Raw genomic sequence first — 13845 nt, forward strand, 5'->3', positions numbered from 1 at the left:
TGATGTCTTGAGAGGTCATTCCCCCTAGATCACGTATCGGATCAACAATACCGCATACTCGGGTGCGTACTACCTAGTGGATGGAATTTATCCGAGGTGGACGACATTTCGTCAAAACAATTCTGAATCCCCAATTGGAGAAGGAAAAAAGCTTTGATGCATTTCAGGAAGGTTATAGGAAAGACATGGAAAGGTGTTTTGGTATCTTGCAAGCTTGTTGGGCAATTATTAGGGGTGTTGCTCGTATGCTTGATGAGGAGGTGCTTCGGAGCATTATGATGACTTGCGTCATCCTTCATAACATGATTGTAGAGGATGAGTATGATTATGATGCTCTAGAGGTGTTCGAACCCGATCCCATGAACACGGCATTGACAAGAATTTATGAAAGGCCTATGGGAGCAAATGGACAACCAATGGAGCACGAACTGTTGATTAGGGATGATCGATACAACAACCTTATGATTGACCGTTATCAGGAAATGCAATCTTTGTATGTTCACGAGAGACGTCAAGTTGACTTGATCGAGCACTTATGGGATATGAAAGGCAATCACGGTGGATGAAGTCAAGTTTAATGCTTTGTTTGGAATTATGCTTTGTTTTGTGTATGGTTTGTAATGAATTAAGGTATGTTTTTAATTATGCTTTGTTTTTTGTGTGGTTTGTAATGAATTAAGATTTGTTTTGATATATGAAATGTTTTTAATAAATAGCTATATTATTTCTTTATTCAATAAAAGAGAAATAATACAACAAATTACACAAATGGAATTTAGTGAAGGATAAAAATATTTAGTGTGAAAAGTGAAAAATATTTGGAGGAGAAGAATTTTTATGAAAATTTGTTGTGGAAAGTGAAAAATATGAGTAGGTATTTATAGAAAAAAAAATTCAGAGTTTTTTGGTTTTTTTTTTTTTTTTTTTTAAATTTCGACCCGTTGGATTTCTAAGAAATCCATCATCGAAGCGTCCAGAAAGCACCACGTGGCTTCTTTCCATTAGTTTCTATCAGTCGCTTACGTTAGCGTGACATTACGACTGACATCAGCAGCCTTCGGGGTAAAGCCCAGGCAATTCTTCCCACCCCTTGCCCGGGCTAGGCCTTGCACTCCGGAGGAGTTTTCTGGGTCTGGGCCCCTCCTTGCCTGCCCTCCCCCCTTGCGGTGGAGGTGCTCTTATGACACTTGTACGGGTTATATCATACCATATTATAATTATTCAAAAAAGGACCCCATGAAAGATTAATATGATTGACTTCTTTAAATTATGTCAGTGTTGGTAATAAACCTTAGTGACTTTATTATCCTATTTCCTACTTACATCTCAGCTCAAACCTCAATAAAATGTTTGAGCTGATCCTTTTGCTTTTCCATTTGCTCTTCTTACATCCCCAACGGGTGGAATATTGGACCATACAAATTTCTCCTGGTCAATTTCCCTACTTCTACTCCTCCTACCACTGCTAACTAATCCGAGGTTGACTTTCTACGATGTCTACTTCTGTCGCTACACAAAACTGTTGAGGTTCTTTCTCCGTACAAGCCGGTCATCGCCGCTGATGAATGCCTGCTATATTGGCTGTACCAGTCGGGTCCCATTTCGCCAAATATGTAATCAGAGAGATCTTCATTGCTGGAAGAGTCCTTGGTGCTCACGGTGCTACAAGAACTTGCATCTGACGAGCTGAAAATGGATGAACTCTCACTTGATGAATCCAAAGAAGGAAATCTGTGCGTTGAATGGAATCTCCAATCATCTGGATCTTGATTTAGTGATTGATTGCTGATGAGACTTGGAACCACGGAATTAGATCTCGATTTGGATTTGGTATGGCTGGAAGGAACAGCTTCCAAGTTCCTTCTCTTCAATTTCTCACCATTGGAAACGGCAGTACTTCCAAGAAAGGCCGGGGGCCGTGGAGTGCGCCTAGAAACATTAAATCTTAAGGTGTTTAGGACAAAACAAAAATAGACGATCATTTGTAAACTGGGCTCCATAGGCATGTTACCTTGCATAAAGAAGCATGTATGCCCCTTGGGATAACACCCTCTTTAAATCCACAGGTTCAACCTACAAGATCATGCGTGTTCAAGAAATTTAAATAAAAAGTTAAAAACATCTCAACCCAATAATCATCAGTGTTCGGACTTGCATTTTTTATTTTTTATTTTTTATTTCCCTTGAATCACACGTCTAGAAGAAGTTCAAGCACATGGATGCATACATGCAAAATTCATAAGCAGGTTTCCCGTCTTTCCCTGGCCATAAATTGGAGATATGCAAAATACCAAAAAACAATGTATTATAATCAACTTCATCCAAGGACATAACAATAGATATATGCCTCCTATAAACAGGGATTCGAGCAGTGAGACAGTTCCACCCAGAAAGCAACAAATTAACATCAGGCCCTAACTAAGACAGAAATATGAGAAATGAAAGGAATACATACTGAACTGTCATCAATCTTGAACCACTCCCCCTGATTATTCTTTACATAACACACGTAATGGCCTGAATATGCAGCATTCATAATATCCAAGTGAACAACCACAGCATAAAGACTGTACAAAGCAGATCTATCACTTGTTCCACCCATATATGGTGACATGTTGAGAACCTCTGGGAACCGTACCGACTTATTCAGCTTCTCAAAGTTACAAGACTGCAGTCATGGATGGTAAAGAGCACACGTTAATATTTCTAAAAAAATACATGACAAGCAAAGTTCAAAAAAAAATATAAAAGAATTTCAATTACCTGAAAACGCTTCAACACAATTGTAAGGATATTTGGTGCCTCCATAACTGTTAATTTCTTTTTGGCTTTCTCATAAGATTTACACCTTCACAAATGTTGGGAACAAACAAGCATCAAAGAATTAGAAGAGTGGAAAAAAGAAGACTTGAGACCCACCTGAAAGAATACTTTATATAAGTAACATACTGAATCTAAAAATTTGTCAGGCCACCTAAGAAGATGGGTCAAATTGCCCAACCAAAGCGAGGAAAAAATAATTTTTGAACTAGCAGTGATGTAGGTGAGCACTCTGAGATCATATTGCACTAGAATCTCCATATTTACATGGTTCCTCAGCTATTATCAGGCCACAAGTGTTAAGGCCTGTACAGAAACACCTCAACAAAAGAACAACAAACAGAAGTGTTAAGCAAAGACACAGGTGTGTGATCATTGGGTGACAAGCCCACCATCGCCCCCGTCCCCCCCAACCTACCTTTCTCTCTCTATCTCTCCCAGTCCACAACCTATATAGTTGGTTGGCAGCCCAATTAGAAATTAGAAATAAAGCAACTATGCCATGAAGACAGTTGCTAACCATGATCTAGGTGTTGGGCATTGAAATCAGATGTAATAAGGGCCACAATGATAAAATAAGAGTTTTATCCCACAACTGAACAAATAAATAAAATTTATAATGGTGCAAATGAACCAACCTGCTACAATGGTACCTATTTTTTCCATCCAAAGTTTCAGTAGCCGTAAATTGTGCTAGAGCCTCTTCAAGAGTTCCAATTTCCCCGTCAATTTCGACAGTAAGATCCATCATCTGCTCAAATCGCTCAGATTTTCCAAGGCACTTCATACACGTTATCTGAGAATTCCAATCATGGCATCCCAAGAAATACCATTATTTATTTTTATTACAACATCAGAATGCACTTGTACATTTGTAAGTGAACAAAAACCCAAAAACATGTAAATTTTGACAAAATATCAAAAAAGTAACAACCTTAGATCGAAGGTAGCCTCCAAAAGTCATGCCTACTAGAGTTGTTTCTTCTGCCAAAGGACCAACAGCCCCGGCTTCCTTGAGGCAAACAGATTGCATGGTATCAACAGCATACCTGCCATCTTAGTAATTGGTGAAATGATACATATTCAAAAAAGGAAGAGTAGATCTTGCAACAAAGTTCTATCTGGTTGTCTTTAGCTGGCTCACCTCAAAAATTCATGAGCATCTTCTTCCCTTCCATGGCCAAGATTACTTCCAATTTTATGTATTTTAGATAGTATCCTGATCGGGGACAGTAAAGACTTCCCTTCCTTTGCCTTCATAAGAAGAATTTCAAACTCACAGATAAAACACCAGTCATGCTTTTGACCTGGCACAGGGGTAAAATTTGTCAATGGAAAGGCCATCAAACACATGGTCCTAACAATTAAACTGGCTGTAAAAATTATAAAATTTATAAAAAAATAAAAACAAGTGTAGGAGTCATGAAGAGAAACTTGCATGCTCTAGAATGAAGCCCTTGAAGAAGATAAGAAGCAAGAGGCCGAGTAAATGCTAAACACTGGAGCACCGCATTTGCATAACAGCTGAGAAATCCAAATAAATAAATAATAGTATTATCAGCGAAAAATTCAATGAACTTCTATCAAAATTCGCATAAGAAAAATCTAAAGAGTTTTAACAGACCCGACAAAAGGATTTACAGAAGCTGAAACTGGTTAAACTCTAGTCTAGAGCATGAAAATGATTTATTTCTATATGTTTAATATGTTCTGTGCAAAAATAACTCTCCACATCACCTGTTCCCACAATTCATAAGGCCAAATGGACAAAGATCCACATTGTCATAGGAGTACAGTTTCACGAACAGTTCATACGGAAAAATTACCTGTCAATAATACAGTATAAAAACAAAATTGGTATCCAATCGATAACAGAGGAAACTACTAGTAAAGGAATCAATACAAATTTGACAATAACCTTGTATTTTCCAACAGTCTCTTCTCCACGACCTGAGAGGTTGGATTTCAGTTGTTTTGAGGATTTAAACTGCTGCACAACTTTCCTCACAGAAGTTTTCAATCCATTACGAGCATTTTGTGGCAAGTTTGGGATACTACCAACTTTTTCATTTGTAGGCAATGCATGATAAGCTTCAATCTTTTCATATCTAGAACTGGAATACATATGCTCTCCAGTGGTTGAAGATGGCCGATCAATAGAAACCCTATGTGACAGAGATTCTTCTTCTTTAGACTCATCTTCTGTGTCATTACTTGATGAGCTCTTGGACTTACAGGTATCAGTAAGTTTCTTTTCTGATGAAATAGGTCTTCTGGTCAGCTTCTTACTGCCAATATTTTCAGGCTGAGCATCACCAGATATGTTTTTCTTGGCTTTGGGAATTTTTGGTGTAGATTCAACCTCTTTATCAGTATGACTGGATTTCATTTTACTTAACTTATTTGCATGTGATATGTCCTCCTGAATATTCGCCAACTTAGCGCATCCTGAGGGTAATGACATATTCTCAAGCTGATCAGGAGCAACACCATCAGAAAGAAGTTTCTCTCTGGGATCCCAAGATGCAGTTCTGAATGTGGTTAAATTAGCTTGTGATCCTTTTCCATCTGCGCAATGGTTAATTCAATCATCATCATCCAATCATGAAAGAATGAAGCTTCTTAAACCAATTGAGATTAGTACTGTATCTCAAAAATGATTACCGTGATGAGATATTGCTTCACCATCGAAGTCACTCCTGTCTTGGAACTGCACAGCATCAATTGAAGGCTGACATTCATCTTTGTGACCTTGTCTCCAATGAATGATTTGACACTTACCAGAACTACAAGAAAATGTTCAAGTGAAAACAATGTTTAACTATATCTATGCTAGCATGTGTAACCACCAAGGCAAGAATGGGAGCGATTGTGCACATCCCATGGTAATTCAGAGTTCAGAGAGTTAGACATACAGAAAGGCATCATCGGAAGCCCAAAATATTATAGTTAAATCTGGTGAAAATGTCTTCAAAACTAAAATCAAATCAAATCTTTCCCGTAGGAGCTAGCAGCCAGATCCAAATATCAAATCATGTATATTTTCCTATTTATAATGTTTCCTCAACACAAAATAATAATAGTACTAATAATAATCCAAGGGCAGAATCTCACGCAATAGAATTTTGATACACAAGCAACACACTAGCTGGACAATTGCAATTTCTCAATTAAACAGCAAGCTGAATCCATCACATAATTCAAACAAATACTTAAACATCGTCCAGAAAAAGCATAAAATAAAGCTAAAAAGAAACAATAATTAAAAGAAAAACGAACCAGTATCGGACAGCCTTGCATTTAGAGCAGCGCATTGTGGTGCTGGCATAGCAGACGGCACAGTGGTACGGCAAGGACACCGGCTGCACAACCGGAGCGTAAGGAGACGTGGCCTGAAACTCAGCGACGGCGGTCTCTTCGGAAGCCATAGCCACAAGACGCATGATTTCCTCTTTATTGACCACCGCATTCTTCCACTTGTGACGAATCACAAGGAAACAGGCCAGGACGAGGAGCAGTAGGAGGCCCTGAAACCCTAGAATTCCAGGGACCAGCATTGATCCAATTCGTCGAGTCAGTTGATCTTATCCGGCGCCAAGGATGAGACCAGAACACAGAAACCCTAGAATGTCTTTTCTGCTATACATAAATCCGACGGCGGTGGCGGTGAGGGGGTAGGGAGAGGAAATGGGGGAAATTTGGAGGTGCAGAAAGGGAATTTGTGTGAGGGTAGTGTTGTTGGTGATGGAAGTGCGAAGGAAGCATCTGGTGGATGTAGGTGTGATGTGGATGGTAAGGTGAGATAGAAGAGCAGGAGGAGGAGAGAGATGGAATGGGAGGGAATATAAGACGGATCGGATCCGAGAGTGGACTGTCGGGTGTCGACGATTGGGTTTTTTTTCAAATTGTCAGTGATTCTCCCTCTTTGTCTTCTCCCGGTTAAACCGTATTTTACCGCGTACACAATTATGGAAGCTTTTTATCATGTATCCTCTAGTTTGCTCATAAATTTTCAAATATGCTGCAATTTGGGCATTAATCTCCGCTTAAAGAACCAGTCCAGCTCAGTAGCGAACATTTTCCTCCATATTGAAACCCTATCCCATAAGAGTGACATTTTTATGGAGGAAAATGTCAGTTTCATAGCTGGGTCCGTCGTTTTAGAGCATTTCCAACCGATGTGTCAAAAGTGCCACATAGACATTTAACGGCTAAAAATAACATCTCACATCACTCCAACCGATGTGTCAAAACTGATGTGGAATGAAGGCTGGAGGTTGATATGTTATTTTTGACATCTCAAAAGCAAGATGTCAAATGAATATTATTTTATTTTATTTATTTTATTTTATTTTTAATTAAAAATAAATCAACACTAAAATGTAATAAAATAATAATTTAATTTGACATATCAGGTGGTGGAGTGTAAAGTTGTGTAAGATGTCAAATGACCACATCAGCCATCAAATTTTAATTTGATGTTTGTTATTTGACATCTCCCTTAAAGATGCTCTTAGAGGAGACTAGTGTCCAAATTGACAAATTTACACCTCAATTTGACGGCAAATTTGACTTAATTTGATGGTGGGATTAATTTGACACGAAAGCAAGAGTTGGAGGATCACTTGAGTGAAAATTATCGGAGAGACTATAATGAGAAGTTTAAACAAAGTGAGGAGGCTATCTGATGAGGTCAATCTCACCATCAACAAATGTAAAGAAATCATGGGACTTAAACATTTTTGTTGACGCCAAAAAGTGGTTCTTTGACTTAGAGGGTCAACTTAGTAAATTTGTGTCTTCGGTAGACTTGATGCTTCGGTAGACTGTGCGATCTGCAATAAAAGCAAACGCACGGTAAGACCTAGGGCACCGGTGTGGTACCGGCCGAAGGCTCTCCGATGCTTAAGTAAGTTCGGGAATAGAAAGTTCAACTGACAGATCAATAGGCTTGTATGCCGTAAGTTCTGATTACCTCCATTTTGGGATAGTTGGCCTCCTTTTATAGCTCTTGGGAGGTGTGCATTTTGTTGATTATTTCGATGTGGGACTGTGGGCGTCGCTTGGGAGCGCGCCACGTGTCCCAGGAGAGGGCGTTGCCCTAATGGGGAGATCGGTAGGTAGGGTGCCGAGGGTGCCTCTGACCAGGCCCGGTTTCCTCCACGTGTCTTGCCCTTATTGGCTGTTTAATTTGGGTGTAAACAATTTTAAATGTTTTGAAGGTAGGATTGGCCTCCTCAATTTAAACTCTTCATTGTAGACTCTCCCGAAAATTATAAGGAAATCTTAAATTTGAAATCAAGTTGGAGAATCACTATTTCAGGCCCAATGATCATACTTAAAGGCCCAGAGAATAGTTACTCTCTATAAAAGGGGGGCTGGCCTGCTCATAAAACTCTCTCTCTCCGGAATTTTTTTTTTTATCGAAACTCTCTCCGGATTGCTGTCTTCATTATTTCTTTTTAGTTCATAGTTTTATCTCAATGTAAATGTAAACTCTCTGCGTATATATGCAAAATACAAAGCAGTGGATGTAGCTGAAATTTATGAGTGAACAACTCAAATACTAGTGTTACATATGTGATTGTTTCAATTCAATTTCATGCGCAAATAAATAATAATGCTAGAAATTGTAATACCTATACATTTGTATTCTTATTTTGTTTCCTTTTCTGAATTTCTCTTCTCTTTTTAGATTAGGGTTCATCACAAAAGTATACTACAATCAAGTAAAGTCTTAACCATACACAACAATATAATTTTCACAAGCTCAAGCTCAAGCTCAATCTATCCCACCACCTCTTGGTTTCCTTCTTTGACCTAATTCATATTGGGTTAGTATGGCAGTTTCCTGCTTGATAAGGAAATTTGAATGTTTAATTTTTTTGTATGTGTCAATGAGTGTAAAAATTTTCTAGACCTGAGATATATAAAGATGTTTTTTTTTTAAAAAAAACCCAAAAACATAGTAAATGTAAAATGATTTCAATTCTTTTTGGTTCCTAAAATGAAACTCCCTATCCTCAAAAAACAAAAACAAAACAAATACAACCTTCTGTCCTAGGATTTTAATGTTCGCCGTTGTTACTGACTTGATTTATAAAGAACTGTTCGCTATATCTAGCAACAACGTCGCTTTGGCCGAGTGGTTAAGGCGTGTGCCTGCTAAGTACATGGGGTTTCCCCGCGAGAGTTCGAATCTCTCAGGCGACGTTTCTAAAATATTTTTGTCAAATTTTGTCAATCCGTGTTTTCCTTTTCTGTTTTTTTAATCTCTTTCCTCTTTTTCTGGAAGCGAGGTCGGGGCCTTCCCCGAGTGCCGCCTTCTCCGCCAACCACCTCAACCGGGTCTCGGCGACTTCGTCAGTCCAAACCCTTTCAAATCTTCTACAAGATCCAATTCTCATGAGAGCTCGGGACACGTGTTCGGCAGATAGAGCAACACTCAAAAAGGCCAATTTGTCCTTCGAGTAGGAAAGGAAGGAAACCCAGTCAATAATTTTGCATTTGGTCCCGTTGAAATTTGAACAGCCACTTAGAAGTTTAATTGATTTCCCACTTGCGACCTCTAATCTAAACTAATAATAAACCGCACTTGGCCAAAATTTCAACATTTGCCCCCTAAAAAAAACAAAAACTGATGATTGATGACTGAGTGATGAGCACAGATGTAACGTAAACAACTACATAGCACTTGCAGATATCAATTTGCATGCCTCTCCTCTACGGTGTCTTGACATTTTCCAACTCTCATCCATAAAATTTATGATTTATTTATTCATTACAAACTATATCGAGAGAGGGGAGAATCGAATCTAGGACATTGTTAAATCACTTGAGCTACAACTTCCTTACAAATTATTTTATATTTTTTTTAAATAAATATATTTGTGCTAGCCGTCAAATTGTTTAGCACAACATGTGTCCTAAATGAAAGAAGCGAACAATATATATATATGAGATCGTCCAAGACGCTTTGTTTAAAAATTAGCCATGAAAGTTAGACCGTTTTGACTTTAGAATTTTATAAGCATGAAAATGTAAATCCCTTGGACTCTAGAATTTTATAGACGTTGGTTATTTGACTACAACAATAGCGGAGAGTCTCGAGCATATGCTTAAATTCAAATTGTAGAGGAACAAGGGCAACATCAATTTAAAATAAGAATATTATTTCCCAAAAGGAAAAGTAAGAATATTCCTTAATTGTTGGATGTGCGTTTCACCCAAAATTATCAATGCGAACAAATGCAGATCGTATAACTTACAAACTTGTGATCTAAAATTTAAATTCTCATAACACATTAACAGTATATGTGTGAGAAACCTTCTTTCCTCTTCCTAATTTTGGCAACCAATTCCATATGCGTAACCTTTCCGATTAAATCGAACAGTAAATTATAATGTGAACTGATTTCCCTTTTTATTTTCTTTCTGTTTTTGTTTTTGTTTTTTTTTAGCCAAAATTTTCTCTGTTTTTGTTAATCATAAATGATTTGATTGGAGGCATTAGACGTTAGACAAAATAGAGTGGGAGGGCAGGGGGGCAGGACCCACAACCGCGTAAATATAGGATGAGTTGCAGGTTCGGATGTTTGTGCTGAAATCGCGTAAGAACCTAATTTACAGTTCTGCACCTTCTTTCCTAACCAGCCACCCAGCACTGGTTACCTTGTGCTATAAATATTCTCTGCTTCCTTCTCCAAACCATTCACCCTTCGTTTCGTGTGACTCTCATAGCATATGTCTCAGAGGCCCAGCGTTCCTCACTCTTCCTCCATAGCCTTCAGCCTCCATTCTCATCTCCTGGTCTCCAGTGAGATGAACCCAAACTCCAACTGGTCTTCTTTTTAATCATTAATTCCAAAACCAATTCAATTAATTCTTTAATTCTTTTCAATCTCTCATACCATACACAAAACCGAACCAACCCTTTTTTCTTTCTGTTTCTTGAGAGAATTCAACATGGGTGTCAAAGGTTTTGTTGAAGGAGGCATAGCATCCATCATTGCTGGGTGCACCACGCACCCTCTCGACCTCATCAAGGTCCGGATGCAGCTCCAGGGCGAGACCCACGCCCCCAACCCCAACCCTAACGCGGCTGTGCAAGCTGTCCGCCCGGCCTACGCCGCCGTCCACACCACCGCCGCTAGACGCGTTTCTATCCCTCTCCCTCCCCCACCTCCCCCTGCGGCGCGTGCGGGTCCGATTTCCGTCGGCGTCCGCATCATCCAACAAGAAGGCGTTGCCGCCATGTTCTCCGGCGTATCCGCCACCATGCTCCGGCAGACTCTCTACTCCACGACGAGGATGGGCCTCTACGACATTCTCAAGCAGAAATGGACCGACCCGACGACCCACAACATGCCGCTCCCGAGCAAGATCACCGCCGGGTTGATCGCCGGAGCCATCGGCGCCGCTGTGGGGAACCCGGCCGACGTGGCCATGGTCCGAATGCAAGCCGACGGTCGGCTCCCGGTGGCTGAGCGCCGCAACTACAAGAGCGTCGTCGACGCCATAGCCCGAATGGGGAAGCAAGAAGGGGTCACGAGCCTCTGGCGCGGGTCGTCGTTGACGATCAACCGAGCGATGCTCGTGACGGCGTCGCAGTTGGCGTCGTACGATCAGATCAAGGAGACGATCCTGGACAATGGGCTTATGCGCGACGGGCTCGGGACCCACGTGACGGCGAGCTTCGCCGCTGGGTTCGTGGCTTCGGTGGCGTCGAACCCGGTCGATGTGATCAAGACCCGAATCATGAACATGAAGGTGGAGGCAGGGGCTGAGCCGCCGTACTCGGGGGCTCTGGATTGTGCGCTCAAAACGGTGCGCTCCGAGGGGCCATTGGCGCTTTACAAAGGGTTTGTGCCTACGATTTCGAGGCAGGGGCCTTTCACTGTTGTACTGTTCGTGACGCTGGAGCAAGTTCGCAAGTTGCTCAAGGATTTCTGATCGTGGAAATGGACGGTTGTGATTTGATTCAATGTGTATCCTATGATGACGAAAAATAGTGCTTTTAGAATATATGAATAAATCATTTTTATTTATTTGTTTATGTTCCTATGGAATCTGATTTGATTAAACCTTTGGTAAAACAGAAAAAAGAATCAAATTTAACATACATAAAAAAAGAGCAAACATTCTAGCATGTGTTTGAAATGTTTTTCATGTTTTAAATATGCAACCCATGATTTACAAGTTAAAAACACAACATATCAAATATTTTTTAAGACTTTTTTTTGGGCATAGAGATTTGAACACTGGCGGAGCCACAAATGCTCCCCTCGCTGAAAAACCCTATGGCATTGGCAACTGCGAATATTGACTAGATTACTTTTTCTTTTTCTTTTTTAAATCCCAAGTTTGAAAGAAAAAAAATGGAAAAAGGCCTTCAACAATCCACCATTTATTTGAGCAGTTCATTTAGAAGCCATAGATGTTATTCTAAAAAAATTATTTGAATTGAAAGACCCATGCCATAGGTTATCATATCTAGGTAGTTTAATCATCTTCAGTTTTGTAACAAAGAGAGCAAAAAAAAAAATATGGTGGTTAGCAGAAAAATAAAAAATAAAAATGCCCTTATACCTGAGTCTAACCACTTATATGAACGAATTAGTATTATTTAAATTCTAATGGTATTTGGTTGTCTTTTTTTTTTTGGGGGGGAGATTCACTATTATACCCAATATCGGAGCCCAAACTTTTAAAAAAAAAACCCCTATATGAAATGGACTTTAGAAACACATCCAAAGCCCATTTACAATATAACAAAAAGGTTTTTAACTTCTTTTCAATTACAAAATTGTCATTGATTTCTTAAAACAAACTCAATCTCAAAATCTCATAAAAAAAACCTCAAAACACTCAATAGGCTATCAAAGTAATTTAATAATTAAAATTAAATTCAATATGGCCAGCTATCATTTTTGGGGTTTTTTTTTTTTGATTTGTTTATAGAAATTAAATAGTGTAGGGTTTATCTATAATATTAGTGCTAAGAATGGGTATATAATTAAATATCACTTTTTTTTTTAAAGAGCCTTAGTCTTGTAAGTATTGCTTATCCCTTAAAAAATATCTGGCACCGCCACTAGATTCGAAATAGAGTAGTTTCCACACCGAGAAATCAATTCTTTAGACTTTTAAGCATTTACTTGAAGGACTACAACTAGTGATTCTCTCAAAACAGCTTATTTTGATTCTTCTTTTAATTGGGCATAAAATCATGACTACAACTAGTGATTGTCTCAATATAGTTGATTTTGATTCTTCTTTTAATTGGTAATATCATTGAACATGTAAAGTCGTTCTTACAACATTTGTCTGCAGTGCATTTTGTTTGCATGCCTCATTAATGCAACGGAGTTGCTCACCGTTTGGCGAAATTTGATTTTTGAGTTAACCGTCTTAAAGTGTTAACGAATCCTCATTATTTTATTTAGGATTTTCATGTTTAGGAGCCTTAACAAGACAAAAAGGGACTACAATTGTTCATGTGAAACAATATTAAGATGAACATTATACAATAGATTGACTAATATTAAATATCTATGTGACATGCTGATGTGGTGTAACGATTCTGTCCAAATTATAAAAATGTGTATTGTTATTAGTATAAACCATAAACGTTTAATGGTGAACCTAAGACTCAAATACACGTGTTATATAAATGATATAAATTCAATGCACCACATAAAAATGTCACATGGTAAATAGAATAGACTCAAAATGAATTTCATAAACTAGTAATGAACGGCTCCATCGGGTAGCTTATACGGGTTGACATTGAAATGATTCATTAAAAAAAAAATTGGGAGTCAATTCGAATTCATTTATATTAACATAAAATTTATGTCGATTTTAAATTATGATATCTTAATTCAGTATCGTGTTGTGTCAAGAGCCCTCAACCATCCTTGCTTTCACCCACTAATTTATTTATTTATTTATTTCCCACCAGCTGTTGCTTGCCTAATATATTGTATTGGTGCCGTCATTTTCTTTTTTAGGGGTGAGTTGCCA

General features: G+C 38.7%; 3 protein-coding genes and 1 non-coding gene across 7 annotated transcripts; 3 read left to right on the plus strand and 1 right to left on the minus strand.

Moving 5' to 3' along the window:
• The first annotated feature begins 80 nt into the window (after window positions 1-80).
• On the plus strand, window positions 81-566 carry LOC148293665 (uncharacterized). The gene has a single exon (XM_088254554.1). The coding sequence runs from the start codon at window positions 81-83 to the stop codon at window positions 564-566; it is 486 nt and encodes a 161-aa protein (XP_088110680.1).
• A 671-nt stretch (window positions 567-1237) lies between these two features.
• On the minus strand, window positions 1238-6885 carry UBP17 (ubiquitin-specific protease 17). Of its 4 annotated transcripts, XR_015836670.1 has the most exons (13): window positions 6100-6885; window positions 5485-5606; window positions 4739-5388; window positions 4558-4646; window positions 4259-4344; window positions 3965-4127; window positions 3755-3869; window positions 3459-3616; window positions 2764-2848; window positions 2456-2668; window positions 2228-2261; window positions 2012-2073; window positions 1853-1929 (listed from the first exon to the last, which is right to left on the minus strand). XR_015836670.1 is itself a non-coding variant. In XM_088255262.1 (12 exons), exons 1-12 carry the CDS (start codon window positions 6375-6377, stop codon window positions 1470-1472), a joined length of 2466 nt encoding a protein of 821 aa, XP_088111388.1. In that variant the 5' UTR covers window positions 6378-6882; the 3' UTR covers window positions 1238-1469. The 4 variants fall into 4 exon arrangements, 3 of the variants coding, with proteins under 3 accessions (XP_088111388.1, XP_088111386.1, XP_088111389.1); XM_088255262.1 differs by lacking the exon at window positions 2228-2261 and having other exon boundaries at window positions 1238-1929; window positions 3474-3616; window positions 6100-6882; XM_088255260.1 differs by lacking the exon at window positions 2228-2261 and having other exon boundaries at window positions 1238-1929; window positions 6100-6880.
• Window positions 6886-8951: 2066 nt separating this feature from the next.
• On the plus strand, window positions 8952-9033 carry TRNAS-GCU (transfer RNA serine (anticodon GCU)). Its single transcript has one exon. It is a non-coding gene; the product is annotated as a tRNA-Ser (tRNA).
• Window positions 9034-10515: 1482 nt separating this feature from the next.
• On the plus strand, window positions 10516-11875 carry UCP5 (uncoupling protein 5). Its single transcript, XM_021977408.2, has one exon. The coding sequence runs from the start codon at window positions 10786-10788 to the stop codon at window positions 11770-11772; it is 987 nt and encodes a 328-aa protein (XP_021833100.1). The 5' UTR covers window positions 10516-10785; the 3' UTR covers window positions 11773-11875.
• The last annotated feature ends 1970 nt before the right edge of the window (window positions 11876-13845 follow it).

Source organism: Prunus avium, chromosome 6 (genome assembly GCF_965620075.1).
Source record: "Prunus avium chromosome 6, drPruAviu1.hap1.1, whole genome shotgun sequence".
Lineage (NCBI taxonomy): Eukaryota > Viridiplantae > Streptophyta > Magnoliopsida > Rosales > Rosaceae > Prunus > Prunus avium.

What these genes read in the sequence shown, in the direction of transcription:
- LOC148293665 (XM_088254554.1), top strand. Translation starts at nt 81, where the DNA reads ATGGAATTTATCCGAGGTGGACGACATTTCGTCAAAACAATTCTGAAT.
- UCP5 (XM_021977408.2), top strand. Translation starts at nt 10,786, where the DNA reads ATGGGTGTCAAAGGTTTTGTTGAAGGAGGCATAGCATCCATCATTGCT.
- UBP17 (XM_088255260.1), bottom strand. Translation starts at nt 6,377, where the DNA reads ATGCTGGTCCCTGGAATTCTAGGGTTTCAGGGCCTCCTACTGCTCCTC. An exon ending in TGCAAGGCTGTCCGATACTG is followed by an intron (nt 5,607 to 6,099) that starts GTTCGTTTTTCT and finishes ATTTTCTTGTAG; the next exon opens with TTCTGGTAAGTGTCAAATCA. An exon ending in GAGGCTACCTTCGATCTAAG is followed by an intron (nt 3,617 to 3,754) that starts GTTGTTACTTTT and finishes TGGAATTCTCAG; the next exon opens with ATAACGTGTATGAAGTGCCT.